This window comes from Hyperolius riggenbachi, chromosome 7 (assembly GCF_040937935.1).
Source record: "Hyperolius riggenbachi isolate aHypRig1 chromosome 7, aHypRig1.pri, whole genome shotgun sequence".
Classification (NCBI taxonomy): Eukaryota; Metazoa; Chordata; class Amphibia; order Anura; family Hyperoliidae; genus Hyperolius; species Hyperolius riggenbachi.
In genome coordinates, this window is record NC_090652.1 from 62,488,282 (window position 1) to 62,505,134 (window position 16,853).

A 16,853-nucleotide genomic window follows, 5' to 3' on the forward strand; every position below is an offset into this window, starting at 1 on the left:
GAATCCGAATCTGGTTGGATAGCTGAAAAAACAGGGGCGTAGCAATAGGGGTTGCAGAGGTTGCGACCGCATCGGGGCCCTTGGGCCAGAGGGGCCCCGAAGGGCCCTCCCTTAACTGCAGTATTAGCTCTCTATTGCTCCTGTGCTCATAATTATCACTTCTGTAGATACTTTGAATAGTGGTAATCATTAACAAACTGCTCCCCATCCCTTTCTTGCACCTCTGACACTGTAGTTGCCATTGGCAGGTTTTGGTGCGCCGTATCAATTGTTATATATAGAGTGTTTGGGGGGGTCCCATTGTAAAACTTGCATCGGGGCCCACAGCTCCTTGGCTACGCCACTGTGAAAAAAGTTTGGATATCCGGGTTACCCGGATATCTGAAATTCGGATAAGCATCCCTGCCCTGCGTCCCTATCCATAGTTACATGCAGAGTCAGGTGCTGTGTCCATGGAGAAGGCCGCAGGGCGTGCTGCTGAGTGACGTCATGGTGCCGCTCACTTCTGCAGAAGAACTGGAGGAGACTGCTGCTAATAGTGACATGACAGCTCGCCGTCGTTGCTCGGCTAGATTCAGGCCTCTGCCTCTGCCACTGGTATTGAGGAAGAGAGGGAGGGAGATAAAGGGAAAAATAAACTTTGAGCCACCCGCCTCTCACAAATGGGCCACCTGAAGGCACGTGCCTACTTTGTTTAATGGTAAATCCGACCCTGCCTAGAGCATAGCAGCAGACCCTCAGTTTCACCATGTTGAATTTCTGTCCTATTTAGTGTCCCCCAGAAAACTTTTCCTCAACCTCTTCCTTCCTTTCCTCCTCTTCTTTCATCTTGTGATGATGACTACTGTCCCTTCTTTGGCCTGTGACAAGCAGGGAATGGAATGTCAAGGAGGTTACCATATAAAATGGCAGTCACAATGTAATTTTAGTAAAGGCAGCACTCACTGATCAGATGCAACACTAGGTTCCTGGACTTCAAAACTCTCAGGAATTTCACATGTTAGGATATTGGGCTCTATTCATAAAGCATTTCTGCATGCAGTAATGCTCAAAACGGCTGGGGTCTATTTGAAAAGGGCTCCTGTAAAAAAGGGCTCCTGGTGTAGCCCATATATACTAAATTTGGCTACAAAGGGCACATGGTGTAGCCCATATATTCCAACTTCGGCAACAAAGGGCGCCTGGTGTAGCCCATATGCCAACTTCGGCTACAAAGGGCACATGGTGTAGCCCATATATGCCAACTTCAGCTACAAAGGGCTCCTGATGTAGCCCATATATGCCTAATTCGGCTACAAAGGGCACCTGGTGTAGCCGAAAAAGCTAGTTTTAGATTATTAGGCAAAATTTGTTAGGCTATAAAAGGGCTCTAGATATAGCTAAGAAAAGTGATTATTATGACCTAACTGCTCCCTACTCTCACACAGACCCCTCCCCCGATGGTGCCTAACCCTAATCCCCTAGGAGGTGCCTAACCCTAAGACCCCCCCCCCCCCGCCCCCTTGTGATACCTAATCCTAACCTCCCCTGCACTCTCGAATCAAAAATATCGCCTATAAAAGGGTGCCCTTTTGTAGCAGAATCAAAAACCTTGTAGCCTAAAACCTTGTAGCTGAATAAAAAATATGGGCTACAAAGGGGTGCCTTTTTGTAGCCAAAAACCTTGTAGCCGAATAAAAATATGGGCTACAAAGGGGTGCCCTTTTGTAGCCGAAAACCTTGTAGCTGAACAAAAAATATGGGCTACAAAGGGGTGCCCTACTGTAGCCAAAAACTTTGTAGCCTAAAAAAAAAATATGGGCTACAAAAGGGCGTCCGCTTGTAGCCTATATCAAAACTCCGGAGCCCTTTTCACCACCTTGTAGCCCATATTTGCAGAAATAACATTGATGTCTATGGAGGAGCCCTTTTCATACAGGCAGCTCAGGAGCCCTTTTCAACGGATCCCAACAGCTGACTTTACAGAACACTTAGCAAAATGTCAATTCATAAAAGCTGTTACCGCATGAAAAGCTGACATTCCCGAGTAGAGCGGTAATATACCGCCTTGTGCGGTGATTATCTCAACACATGTCACTGTATGTCAATTCATAAAGATTAGAGCAGGCGGTATTGGGACGGAGAATACCGTCTGTTTAGAAAAGGTGATAAGAGAGCGGATAAGAGCAAAGCTTATAGGGACAGAGCTCCCAGGCAGCAGCAGAGAGGGCGGAACAAAAAAGGCTTTCCAGAGTACCCCAGGCTGTGTTTTTTAACCTCTTGGGTACCTGTTTTCATATGTTTTTTACATCAGAAAGCCTGCTTGTGTAATGTTTCTTGAAGTTCTTCTAAACTGTGGCAATTAAATACGTTAGAAAGACTAATAGACAGATTCAGCAGAGATTAAGGGCAAACAGAGGCAGTTTTAAAAAAATGCACATCTAAAGGGAAGTTAGGGATGCCTCTTTTATTGTAACGCTGTCTCTGCAGGAGAAAATGTATCAACTCAGGCAGCTTCTCATGTTACCGCCAGCGTTAGTTCAGGAAAATACCGAACTTCTACCGCAACTGTAAAAATTTTTATGAATTAGCACACAGAAGTCTAAAATACTGAATGCGGTACAAAACACAAATGCTTTTGCAAAATTGTGACATTTTTCACAGAATTTTCACTATTTTGTGAATTTGTATTTGACAACAAAGCTCCCATACATGACATCACCATATACACCATATACTGTATACACAATTTTGGATCAAATCGGACACAGTTTCAGACTTAGAGGCAGAGCAGTGCATCTGACAATGTGTGGGAGTGGCTACAGACAGAAGGCAGATGTTTTGGAATCCTGTGAAGTGCAACATGACACGCAAAGCAGTGAACCCCTGCTGACCTTGGCCACTCATTCAGAGGCTTATCAGTTCGGTGGTATTTTAATATTCAAAATCACTATTTATTTATTTTAAGTATTTATATAGAGCTGACATATTACGCAAAACTGTAGGGAGTATATTGTCTTGGCACTAACTGTCAAATAGAAACACCAACACTAGTGATTATGTTGCAATAAATTAAAGGAGTGAACCATGTTAAAAAAAAAATACAAATCTACTTACATGGGGCTTCCTCCAGCCCGTGGCAGGCAGGACGTGCCCTCGACGCCGCTCCGGAGGCTCCCGGTCTTCTCCGGTGGCGCACCCGATCTGGCCAGGCCGGCTCTCTGCTCGGGCTTCTTCTTGCACTCCAACGTGCATCTCAAGCGGGCGCGCTGACGTCATCGGACGTCCTCCAGGCTGTACTGCGCAGGCGCAGTAGTTATGCTCCTGCACAGTACAGTCCGTAGGACGTCCGATCACGTCAGCGCGGCCGCGTGAGACGCACATTGGAGTGCAAGGAGAGGAGCGAGCAGGAAGTTGGTCTGCACAGATCGGGTGCGCCACCGGAGAAGACCGGGAGCCTCCGGAGCGGCGTCAAGGGCACGTCCTGCCTGCCACGGGCTGGAGGAAGCCGCAGGTAAGTGGATTTGTTTTTTTGTTTTTTCCTGAACCTTCCCTTTAAGAACACAAGCCAGAAAACATTTTCAGTACATAAGTTTTACAAGAAAGGCATAAACAGTATGACATAAATAACATAGCAGTCTTTAATATAAGTAAAAAGTACACTCACGGTGCAGAGGTAGCAGCAGGTTCCAGATCTCTATTAATGTTCTGATCAGCAAATGATGGGTTTATATTATCAGTCTCCCTTTGTAACTCCTGTTCTCCTTCTCTAGATATAATTTTCTGGTCCTTTGGAGACCTGATCGTTGAGATAAAATTAGAAATGAAATATCGGATTTGGCAATTTAATGTTTACTCACTGTATGGAGATATGATCCGGCACTACCAAGAGTAATAGAACATTAAAACATTCAACCAAAAAAAACAAAACAAAGTAAGGTTTTAAAATATAATGCTGTTAGCAGGGGGTTCGGGGGGGGGGGGGGGGGGGTTTATACATTCCACATTTCCACACACATGCACAAAACCCAGCAGTTAGAAGACGTGTGTGGGCATCTTATGCAACGTCCATTAGGCTGCGACCCCATGACCAAGACACAGCTGACCAGGTAAAGCAGGGGGAATGGTGACACCTTCCTCCACCAAGGGGACTCAGGAGGATGCTTTGGAGCAGGGGTATAGCTAGAAATCACAGGGCCCCATAGCAAAGTTTTTGTTGGGGCCCCCCACCCTAAAAAAACATGGCTACTGTCCATGCTTGGCCCGAGATGCATTCATCTTTAATCATGCTCCCTTTGCCAAGAGCGTTCTGTACCTACTAAGTTGCAAGTTTTCCGAACTGCGTAGAAGAAGAATGCTCCCGGCTACAGAAGCATGAATGTGTTTGTGAGCACGCCCGATAAAGTGCATGGGGTTACAGCGATATAGCGGTGCTGAATGGGAGGTTGGTAAGGGACCTGAAAGACTACAAGAAGAAGCCCCAGGTAAGTAGAGGTGAGCCCACATTAGGTAGCCACAAGTAGCCCACTCAGTAAAGGTAGCCAGAGATGACCGCCCATATAGGTAGACAGAAGTAGCCATCTCAGTAAAGGTAGCCAGAGGGCCCCCCAAGGGGAGACAGAAGCACCCCCCAAATATAGGTAGCCAGATGCCCCCCCCCCCAATACAAATAAAAAATAGAGAGGCAGAATCTAGTGTCAGGTAAATGATGTAGCATTGGGTGAGGGTAGGAAATAAATCTCACATTGGTGAGGAGGTTAGGGATAGATTTCACAAAGGATCTGACATCAGGAGTGTAGGTTAGTTTTAGGAATAGGCAACAGCAAAGGGATTTAGCATTAGCATTAGACTAGTATGTAAGTCATCACAAAGGGGATTAAGCATTTAGGTTACGGTTAAGATGCCCATTAATAGTCCAATCCTGCAGCTGACCATTTCCAAACGTCACGGTAAATGATTGGCCATCCCAATTAACAGCCAAATCCCTGTTAACCAATTTGATCAGATCAATGAAATCGATCCATTTTGGATCAATTCCATTGATCTGATTGTATTGGTTAGCAGGAATTAAGCCATTAATGGACACAACCGATCATGTCCGATCACCACAGTGGAGTGGTCAATCGGCCATGGGATTGTACCTTTAATGGGCACCTTTAGACAAATTGGTGTTGGGGGGAGGTCTGTCTGGCATTCTAATAGAAATCGGGTTTTGAAGGGATCAATAAACATTAACAGATGCAGCTTCTGTGGAACTATAAGGCTAAGCAGAGAGCACGAGAGAATTTGCCACCTGGAAACTTGGGCGCAGGATACAGCCGATATATGGCTTATCCTGCTCCTGCACAAGTCCTGGCGGCGCTAATTACTATTCCCCCTCCAGGTCCACGTGGATAGTGGGGAATTATGTAACTCGGCTTCCAGCTACTGCTGGAGGCTGAATTACAGTGTTTAAAAAGTAACTTCGGCGCTGAAGTTACTCAGTGTGCGCTGCTATAGCCATAATTCCTATTACGGTCTTTGGTGGCGCCGGCTGCGCCCAAGTCTCCTGTGCTGGATTGCCAGTGTTCGACAGCAGGTCCTACATAACATTCAAGGTAAAAAGGAAAAAAAGAAGGGGCACTGCTGGGCCTACATATCATTGAAATCTTGCTAAGAAGCTGCAAATTCATTAATTATAAAAATGAACTCTTCTTTCTTAAACTACATGTGCTCTGGACATGCTGAGCCTTGTGATCGCAGAGGCTTCCAAAGTGTACATAAAGAGTTAAAAAGGAAGGAAGGGGAAGAAAGATACATCTTAGAAGAGCTCATTATGCTCTGTGTCAGGGCAGTTTCTAAGCTAAATTGCACCCAGGGCGAGGGTGCAATTTTGCAAGTCCCCTCGTGGACTTGCGAACCCTTACTCTTTAGGGACAGTCACACAGCCACAGGTCATAACTAAATCGGCCTACTTACTAGTGACCAGCCACTCATCCAGGAGGAAGCAGGGACCAGGAGAACACACAGGCAAAGAGAGCCTGGAAAGCCTGCAGTACCGCTACAGGACATCCGGTGTCATCACGTGGTGGTGACGTGATGATGACTTGACATCTGACGCAGGCAGCCTGGGAGGAGTCAAGGAAGGTGATTGCGCTGGTAATCGTCTTTCATCTTCCATTTGGCTGCACCACGAAACACCAGCTTCCTAGCGGTTATGTCCTTCTACCTGCGCCCCCTTCTTCTACTTGCCGGTCTTGTCGCCCTGCCTGCACTGCCCAAGAAACGGCCCTGCTCTGTGTAAACTGACCATAGGTCATTGGCTGGGGCTGGTCTGTCAGCTCTGCAGACTTCAGTCAGACTTTCTCCCCTTCCCTGCATGTGCTCTTGAGCTCCGTTCCTCCCCCGAGCCAGGACTCCCCTGCACTAGTGAAGAGCTGCTTCGCCTCTTTGTTACACAGCAGAAGTGAGTTATGTCACAGCCTGTTTGAAGTGTATGTTTCACAGAGACAGGCATGCTGTCAGCCAAACAGGAGCAACATGAGAGCCTGCCTTAGTGTCAGACCCCCATATTGCCACCTGCACCCATGCATGTTGGGTCCCCCTTCACTCTCCCTGTGGCAAGGACCCCATAGCAGTTGCTCTGGTTGCTATAGTGATTCCTACGCCACTGCATTGGAGTCATGTGAGGTGCCACATTCCACGCAAAGCAATGAGCTCCTCCTGACCCTGTCCACCGGTTCAGGTGCTGAACAGCCGTGGTCGGCAGTATTTGGATGTTCAAATTCACTGTGTCAAATTCAAACACCAACACTGTGATAATGTTACAGTAAATTAAGAACACAAGCCAGAAAACATTTGCAGTACATTAGTTTTATATGATAGGATTAAAAAGAATGACATTGTAGTATTTAATAATATTATTAGTTAGTGGTGGGCAGAAATTACGCCTATGCCTGATTACGCATCGTAATTCGCAATTGCGCATTGTAATCATAATCCAAAATTTGTGGATTACGCAGAATTTTTTTTGCATGTAAACATAATCTCTAACCATAATTACTTATGTCAGCATAATTTACATATAATTTTGGATGCAAACATTTTTTACTCATACGAATGGATTTTTCACATTGAATAATAGCCGCCCATGTGCAGTATACTGGCTGATAAACGCACATTTTTTTTTTGTATAAGCAGACAGAGGCGCCAAAAGCATAAAATGAGGAGGCAGAGGTGGGCATACCTCCCCCAAGAAGACACACACGAGTGTTGTGTATATTCAAAACAACAAAAATGTATTTATATACACCAGAAAGTGCAAGTGCAACGCGTTTCGCGGGCATCTCCCGCTTCATCAGGCAATAGAAACGGAGCATAAAACTCAAATAAGCCTCACAGAGGCGCTGAGCTTTGCACCAGACTTATTTGAGTTTTATGCTCCGTTTCTATTGCCTGATGAAGCGGGAGATGCCCGCGAAACGCGTTGCACTTGCACTTTCTGGATTACATAAATACATTTTTGTTGTTTTGAATATACACAACACTCATGTGTGTCTGCTTGGGGGAGGTAAGTCCACCTCAGCCTCCTCTCATTTTAAACATTTTAGAATATTTTATCCTTTTGGCGCCTCTGTCTGCTTATACAGTTCCTGAGTCCACCCTTGGTGGAGGGGTGTTGCCCCTTATTTCCTTTCTACAGAGAGCAAGAGCTTAATCCTGAGTGGGGACAGGTCTAATCTCCCCACCTGCTGATATAGTGGTTACCTGGACGGTAACCCATGTTTGGGAGTATAAATAGATACTTACTTATCATATCCACATACCAGTACATACTACATTATATTGGGCTCTCGGTGTCTCTATTCTGTGCAAATTTTTTTTGCATAAAAGTGTATTTTTCACATAGAATATTTAACTAATAGCCACACATGTGTAGTACACTGGCAAATGCATGTGAATATTTTGATGCATTGAACACGAAAAACGCGTAATTGTGTAATTACATGCATAATTATGATTCAAAAACGTAGTAAGCTGTATGTAACGTTATCGCAATTACGCCATGTGTGATTGTGAAAAATTACGCAAAATTTGGAATAAATCGTAACTGACCCATTAGGAGGTGCTCGTAATGGGTCAATTACGATTTACTCCAAATTTTGCGTACTAGTACTAGTATTAGTAAAAATAACACTCACGGCACAGAGGCGACAGCAGATCCTGGATCTCCAGTAATGTTGTGGTCAGCAGATGTTGGGTTTATACTATCAATCTCCCTTTGTGACACTTGTTCACCTTCTTCAGACATGATTTCCATTTTCTGGTCCTCTGGTGACCTGAGTGTTGCGAAAAGCTAGAAATGAAATATCTGATATGGCAATTCATTAACTCTCAGTATGGAGATAAGTTGCAGCACTAACAAGAGTAAAAAACCAAACAAACATTAAAATAAATAAATAAAGTAAGGTTTTAACCCTTTCGGGACCGGCTGCCTAACCCCTCTTAAGGACTAGGTGATTTTGCATGGGGGGGGGTATTGGGGGGGGGGGGGGGAAGGTCAGGCAGCTGGATACCTGGTAGAGCTAAACTGTGCATTGTGTCCCGAGTGTGGGAGCGACGATCATCGTGGGAATGTCAGGAAGGTGAGTGGATCCTCTTCTTCCCCTCCCACCGCTGCAGCCCTAACTGTAATCACTACCATTTGTAGGATTGTAGTGATCATGTGATCAGGAGCCATACGCGATGGCTTCTGTTCACTGAGGGGAGATATCAGCTGTCATTTGACAGCTTAATCCCCCCTCTTGAGTGCACATGATCGTGGCGGGATGCTTTGTTTACTGCGACATTGAATCTACGTCCATTCAGAGCGGCAGCACCACCTGCTGGACGTAGATTCATACTGTGCCGGTCCCCATCTGGTTAAAATATATGCATGTACAAAAAACAGCAGGTACCACACATGCGAGTATCCTGTAAAATGTCCAATAGCTGCTTGGTTACTCTGTTGTACTGGTCCAAGCCCTATCTCATACAGCCATATCAATCCCTGTCATGTACTGAGAAGGACCAAAAGTCCGAAACAAGCTTTCTACATGTGGGATTGATGTGGCTCTGTAAAATGTAAAGCTATAGGCGTGCTACACACCAGCAGAACTGGATACAGGTCTGGCTTCAGGGGCATAAAGAGATAATTTTGCATATTCAGTAGTCGTGCATTGTGGATAACCACTGATGTTCACTTAAAGATGAATTAATGCAGCTACCTTCTGTTTTAAGAAGGCAAATCACACTAAGCATTGCTTTTTATAGGAGGGCTTTTCAGTCTCTTTTAATCCCCGATACTTTCCTAGTGGTTTTAGGTCACCCTGAGCTGCTTGGTTACTCTGTTGTATTGGTCCAAGCCCTATCCCATAGAGCCATGCCAATCACTGCCATGTACTGAGGAGGACCAAAAGTCCAAAACAGGCTGTCTGTGTGGGGTAGATGTGGTTCTGTAAAATGTAAAGCTGTCTGTTGCCGTAAATGAACAACAGAAACCAGAAAACATTTGCGCTACATTTGTTTTACATGATAGGCATAAAAAGAATGACATTGTAGAATTTAATAATAGTATTTGTAAAAATAACACTCACGGTGCAGAGGTAGCAGCAGTTTCCAGATCTCCAGTAATGTTCTGCTCAGCAGATGTTGGGTTTATACTATCAATCTCCCTTTGTGACACTTGTTCACCTTCCTCTGACATGATTTCCATTTCCTGGTCATCTGGTGACCTGAGCGTTGAGAAAAAAGCTATTATTATTATTATTATTATTATTATTTAGCTTTACAGAGTATGTAGTCTTGTTACCTACTGTCTCTTAATGGAGCTCACAATCTAATTCCTACCACAGTTACATGTCCATCAGTCTAGGGCCAATTTAGATGAAAGCCAATTAACTTATCTGTATGTTTTGGGATGTGGGAGGAAACCAGAATGCCCATAGGAAATCCATGCAAACACAGGAGAACATACAAACTCTGTGCAGGTAGTGCCTTGGCTGGGATTCCAAGCAGGAACCCAGTGTTGTAAGATGAGAGCGCTATTCACCATGCCACCATGCTGCCAGACAAAGTCAGGGTCAGTAAATCATGAGCAAGGTGCAGAGGTCTGGGGCTGAGGCCTGTCAGGTGGGACAAAAAGTCAACAGAGTGCAACAGAGTGGCTAATTGGCCACTCATACTGTATATACATTTCCCTCCAATGATAATTAGCAGTGTTGAAGAGCATAAGACAGGTGCATGGCCATGTGTGGCCCTCTGTTGGAGATGTTCATATACATGCAGGAACGCAGAACGCACCCAACCCCACTGGTCCGAAGAGGAAGCCAGCTGCTCTAGCTGGCTCACACAAGAGCAGTCTTTCATCGCTGGAATCAGGTATGTTTCTTACAAGGCCACCAACAACTTGTAGGCAGTGCCACAACACATAGAGGTCAGAGATCTGTACAGAGCAGCAGAACCTTGCAGTATGTATTTGGCACTTGAAGACCTGGCATCATCATTCAGTCACATTATGTTTTTATGGAATGGATCTCTCATGGCAGATCATCAGCATGCTCTACTGCAGGCAGGTACAAGGAGTGCAAGAGCCTTAGGGTGGTCCTCTGGGATTTTTTGGTGGCATTTATGTCATTGAAGGGCAAACCAAACAATCATATGTATATGATTGTGCCAAATACTTTACATTTTTAAAAATGTGTAAAAAAATGCATTCTGCAGTGTATTACACCAAGTTTTGTTAATATTTTGTGATGCTGACATAAAGATGCCAATTGATTCTGCTTATTTTAAACCCGATATTTTCTGCCACCACACCTCCACATGTTTGGGCCTAAATTTTCCACTAGTTAGTGTCAGAATGTTTGGTTCCATTTATGCCACTGTGAGGCAAAGTAGCAATCAGATGTATGTGGGTTAGTGATGCTCGGATACCCCTGATCACGGATTCGAATAAATCCGGCCACGGCAGTATCAAAAACTGGATAGGCTGTGATTTTGATCCGGATTTGAAATAGCCTAACAAATTCGGCCCGGATTTTACCCGTGATTGCCTCTAAAATCTGAAATCACGGCCGTGATTTGTGATTAAAAGCCCACCAAAACCCACCGACTAAGTATAGCTGAGAGCGTGTCCTCTGTGGATGTTTTGCTGCCGGCTCTCGCTGTCCTCCCCACCTGTCCACGCCTATCACCCTCACCTATGCTGGCACCCAGTGTACCCATGGGTGCACTGGGTGCCAGCATGGGTGTGGGTGACAGGGGTGGAAGGCAGGGAGGACAGCGGAAGCTGGTGGTATAGTATCCGCATAGGCTGATGCGCTCTCTGCTATACATAGTATAGCTGAGAGCTGCGGCGTGTGTGGCGGCGGAGATCTTCAATCAATGTAAGAAGGTCACAAGATACAATTTGTACATCTATACTCATTTCTCCTGGGAGGGGGGTGGGCATCTGGGGTCCCCTTTTTTAAGGGGTCTCCTAAACGCCACCATGAACCCCCCTTTCCCCCCAGGAGTCATCGCCCCCACCTCCTCCTGGGGCAGGAGGTGGGGAAGAGCCCCTTGTCCATGGATTGGACAAGGGCTCCGTGGGGGACAACAACTGTCATTTACCGCATTTAAATTTTTATACCATGTAAAGGGGCTTTGCTATTAACTGATAAAGTCAGTGGGTTTTCGGGTGATAAACACGGATATTTTTCCCGTGATCAAGGCCATGATCACGGACCGAATACTTGGAATAACAGCTGAATTTGTGACTGACTGCCGTGATCGATTCCCAAACATGGATTCAGAACACGATGTTGGATAGTGAAAAAATGCTTGTGAATCACTGCTATGCCGTGATCACGAATTGTATCCGAGCACCACTGATGTGGGTACCCACTCACTATACAATCTTTACTATGCTATTTTACCAAATCTATGTAATATAAGTGCAAACTGAGTAGATGGTAAGAAATGCTCATTTTCGATTCCGTGGAAATTCCAATTTCATCCATTGCCAATTTCCTTTTTCCGATTTAAAATTTTTCCGATTTTTCGATTTCCGATTTTCCATTTTTCCAATTTTTAAGGAGTATTGTATTAGGCATTTTTTGCATCAGAGAATGCAAAAATTGGAAGTAAAAAAAAAAAGGGAAAATGTAAATTGTGAAAACGGAAATCGGGAAAACGGAAAATCAGTCTTGTGATTGGTCTAAAATTACCACGGTGATCTGATTTTTGCAGAACAATTCTGCATTCTCTGATTGGTCCAGTGCTTCCAAGTTCTGTGATTGGGATAAGATTAACGAGTTGCGGTAAATTCGCAGAATTCCGATTTCTATTTTACGATTTCTGAATTCCGATCGGAAATGCGGATTTCCAATTGGAAATGCGGAAATTTCAATTTCGCAGAATCTGAATGAGCATCTCTAGTAAATATACTTTTAGTGGATGCTTTTTTAGTCCCTCATATTACATAGAATTGCTAAGAATGCACAATCAAGATGGTTTCATAAATGCATCCCCCCTCAGCACCTTTTCTAATTTGGAGGAGGGGGGGGGGGGGCGGAGTGGGTGATCGAGTGAGTGCTTTGCAGCGTGGATCCGGAGAACCTCTACATTTTCACACCGGAGCAACAGTGGCGTAGCAATAGGGGGTGCAGAGGTAGCGACCGCATCGGGGACCTTGGGTCAGAGGTGCCCTGAGGGGTCATCCCTCAAGCACAATATTAACTCTCTATTGGCCCTGTGTTGGTAATAATCACTTAGATGCTTTAAATAGTAGTAATTATTAACAAACTGTTTCCCATCCTATACTTGCACATCTGACACTGTTGTTGTCCTTGGCAGGTTTTGGTGCACTGTTTCAATCGTTATGTATAGAGTGCCCCATGTAAAACTTGCACTGGGACCCATAGCTCCTTAGCTACGCCACTGCGGAGCAAGGTAGCAGCCCAGCATCAATGAATTAGAAAGGTCTGCACACCTGGTGCATAATATGCACAAAAATTGAAAACAATCATAAACTGAGCAACGTGGGTGCTGGGCTAATAAACCGGACCAAAGTCCTACAAAAACCTCAAAAATATAATAAAACACCCGCACACCAAGCTTTAAGATAAGCAGTTATATATATTATAGAAAAGGGGTATCACAAATCACATAAACGGTGACAATCAACAAACATCATGGCTAACATCATGAGCTAAAAAATGTACATTGGATATAACAACAATGAGTAACATTAACAGGTTCACATAGATGATCTGGCCGAATCAAAAAAGAGTCCATACACTCTGCCAAAGCATGAGTGTTTTGTGCAAAAATAGCCAAAGATACAAATTGTGGAGACAAGTGAACCTCTAAGCAGATGATTCCAGAGTCCCTGACAGCGCTGTTTCGGAATACCTTTTTCAAAGGGCACTGGAGGATCCTTTCGGGCTGCTGCAAGGTTTGAAGTGAACACAGAGCTTTAAATACATTAGACCCCATGCCGGACACCGGGGCCGGCCCCTGGCGCGTACGACGTCACACGGCATGGTTGCCATGGCGCCGTCGGGTCACTTCCGGCGGAGAAGCATCCAGTAACATGCCGCCAGCCAAGCGGGGAGGAAACCAACCCCAACATGGCGGCTAAGCATGCGCACACTGGGTGCCCACCGTCGGGTAGAGAAGCTGATAATGAAAAAGGCGGAACAATAGGCAGAAAAGTCCAGCAGGGGTGTCCAATCACGGTGTCCGGCGAAAACTCAGAAAGCGTATTGGGGAGAGACATTTTCTCAAAATTGGACTTAATTACCTCAATCCCTGCCGTATGTGGAATGGAAGTATATAAACTGGTAACGTCCATCGTACATAGGAACACTGGGGAATGAAAGAGCCCAAAGTTAGAGATCTTAGCAAGAAGGTCTGTGGTGTCGAGAAGAAATGAGCGCATGCATGAAACCCTTGGCCGGAGTACCTGATCCAGAAGGATAGCCAGTGGTTGGAAAACCGAATTGGTGCCCGCCACAATAGGTCTCCCGGGGGGGTTCACCAATGATTTGTGGATTTTTGGTAGGACATAGAAGAGTGGAATCAGTGGAAAAGGAGTGTGCAGAAAATCAGATAGTTGTTTGGAAATAAGGCCAACCTCAAGTGCCCTATCGACCAATGAATCGATTTCGTCTTTAATTGTGGAAGTTGGATCACCTGAAAGTTTGAAATATACGTTAGTATCCTGAAGTTGTCTTTGGACCTCATGTTGATAAGAGGTGGCATTCATTAAGACTATGGCACCTCCCTTGTCAGCCGGCTTGACAACTAACTCGGCATTCTGAATCAAAGTATTAAGGGCCTGTTGCTCTAAGGCCGTGAAGTTACAATGTACCGGGCGGGCAGGCCGGCCGACAAGGGACAGATCTCTCTGAACCAAGTCAACAAATGTCTCCACAGCATGTGCTGTATTTGGAGGAACCCACTTACTTTTAGCTCTACATTTTGAAAGGTCAACTTCTGGGGGAAAGAGGTTGATGGGGGGACCCGATGAAGCCACCATATTGGAAGGTTTGCTAAAAAAAGCCTTGATACGTAATGATCTGAAAAAATTAAATAAATCACAGTCAAGTTCTAAGGTAGAGCCCCGATGTGTGGGAACAAAACCCAACCCACGGCTTAATACCTGCTTCTCAGTGGTTGTGAGAATGTGTGATGAAAGATTGACTATCAATTCCTCCCCTGGGTTTGGCTCCGTGTGATCCTGATGTCCCTGGGAGCACCTTCGGCCCCTCCGCGTCCTCTTCCTCTTCCCCCTTTGCCTCCCCGGGGGCGGTTGCCTAAAAAAGCACCTGAGGACCCTGAGGAACCCTCACCTGAACTCTGATCTGAGGGGGGATTACTTTGTGGTACTCGAGGACGACGTCTAGGTCGTCTCTCACTGCGCCAGGAGTATACTCGGTCCTCCTGGTAATCTAGTGTATCCCTTCTAAATTTGTCCAGTTTCTTGGTGAGAACCTCTTTCTTATAGGCCTCAAGGGCCACACTGTGTCCCTCTAAATATAGATCAAACTCGTCTTCAGAGATCTCAGCTTCTAGCTTAGTTTTAAGGTTAGAAGCCAAAGTTTCCAATCTATCAATCTCACCTTGGATTCCCTTAACTGTTAGGGTAATAAGATCTAAACTACATTTATTGAGTATCTTAAACCAATTGTCACTGTATTCTTTATTATTCCTACAGAATGTAGGACGTATATTCAAGCGTAGACCCCTGGGAATCCTTTTAGCCCTCAAATATTCCACCAGAGTATCTGAATGTAATTTATAATCCACCACTCGTTTATCTAAATCCTCAAATTGACGTTTAAGAAATGGAATATCAGTGGATATATTGCTATGCTCACTTTCTCTACTTGCTAGTATAGTTTTGCTCCTCATAGTGGCGGTCGCTGTGTACACCCTTAGGTCTGGCTGCGTTCGTCCTCCATTTAAGATCCCCCATGGTTTTCTGATATGACCCACGTAGTTTCCCTTTAAGGATCTGCAGGAGATTCCTCCAGCAGGATGGTTTATATTGCTGTATTGCGTGCTGTTTTTCTTACCACGCCTCAGCCTGCGATGATGTAAATGGACGCTATTTTTCCCTGCTAGATTTAGGATCCCATTTTGATTTTTTGCACTTACTTGGCATTGAGGTGCCTTATGATCCTATATTTGCTGGTTGTTAACGTTTTATTTTTTGTTTTAGACTTATGCTATGGCATCCCTTTCGCCGGACACCGTGATTGGACACCCCTGCTGGACTTTTCTGCCTATTGTTCCGCCTTTTTCATTATCAGCTTCTCTACCCGACGGTGGGCACCCAGTGTGCGCATGCTTAGCCGCCATGTTGGGGTTGGTTTCCTCCCCACTTGGCTGGCGGCATGTTACTGGATGCTTCCCCGCCGGAAGTGACGCGACGGCGCCATGGCAACCATGCCGTGTGACGTCGTACGCGCCAGGGGCCGGCCCCGGTGTCCGGCATGGGGTCTAATGTATTTAAAGCTCTGTGTTCACTTCAAACCTTGCAGCAGCCCGAAAGGATCCTCCAGTGCCCTTTGAAAAAGGTATTCCGAAACAGCGCTGTCAGGGACTCTGGAATCATCTGCCTAGAGGTTCACTTGTCTCCACAATTTGTATCTTTGGCTATTTTTGCACAAAACACTCATGCTTTGGCAGAGTGTATGGACTCTTTTTTGATTCGGCCAGATCATCTATGAGAACCTGTTAATGTTACCCATTGTTGTTATATCCAATGTACATTTTTTAGCTCATGATGTTAGCCATGATGTTTGTTGATTGTCACCGTTTATGTGATTTGTGATACCCCTTTTCTATAATATATATAACTGCTTATCTTAAAGCTTGGTGTGCGGGTGTTTTATTATATTTTTGAGCAGCCCAGCATCAGCAAGGGGTGGGACTGGCACCAGCTCACTCACTGTAGCTCCTCCCTTATTGCTCACGTGCTAGCAGAATTACGTAATTATGCAACAGTGCCCCTAGTGGAGAGCCCAAAATCACATCATATTTAAATTACTTGGCAGTGCAGGGGGGTCATTGGTGATCAAAGCGTCTGACTGACTCCAGTACTGTAATCTAAAGGGGATGATTATTATTATTTATATAGCACCAACATATTACACAGTGCTGTACAGTGTATATATATATATTGTCACTAACTGTCCCTCAAAGGAGCTCACAATCTAATCCCTACCATTGCCATATGTCTATATTATGTAGTGTAAGTATTGTAGTCTAGGGCCAATTTTAGGGGGAGCCAATTAACTTATCTGTATGTTTTTGGAATGGGGGAAGAAACCAGAGTGCCCAGAGGAAACCCACAAAGACACGGA

At 45.0% G+C, this 16,853-nt stretch overlaps 1 protein-coding gene across 2 annotated transcripts in view; it reads right to left on the reverse strand.

Annotated features, from left to right (window-relative positions):
* The window catches only part of LOC137524326 (interferon-induced very large GTPase 1-like), a 182,672-nt gene that overhangs the window by 61,212 nt on the left and 104,607 nt on the right, over positions 1-16,853 (reverse strand). For both annotated transcript variants that reach the window (XR_011022658.1, XM_068244058.1), the window contains exons 3-5: positions 9,594-9,731; positions 8,160-8,297; positions 3,647-3,778 (exon numbers count right to left, since the gene is read on the reverse strand). Coding sequence is in view for 1 of the 2 variants with exons in the window: in XM_068244058.1 (XP_068100159.1) it covers positions 3,647-3,778; positions 8,160-8,297; positions 9,594-9,731 (408 nt within the window). In the remaining variant the exon portion in view is untranslated. The remainder of the gene's footprint in view (positions 1-3,646; positions 3,779-8,159; positions 8,298-9,593; positions 9,732-16,853) is intronic.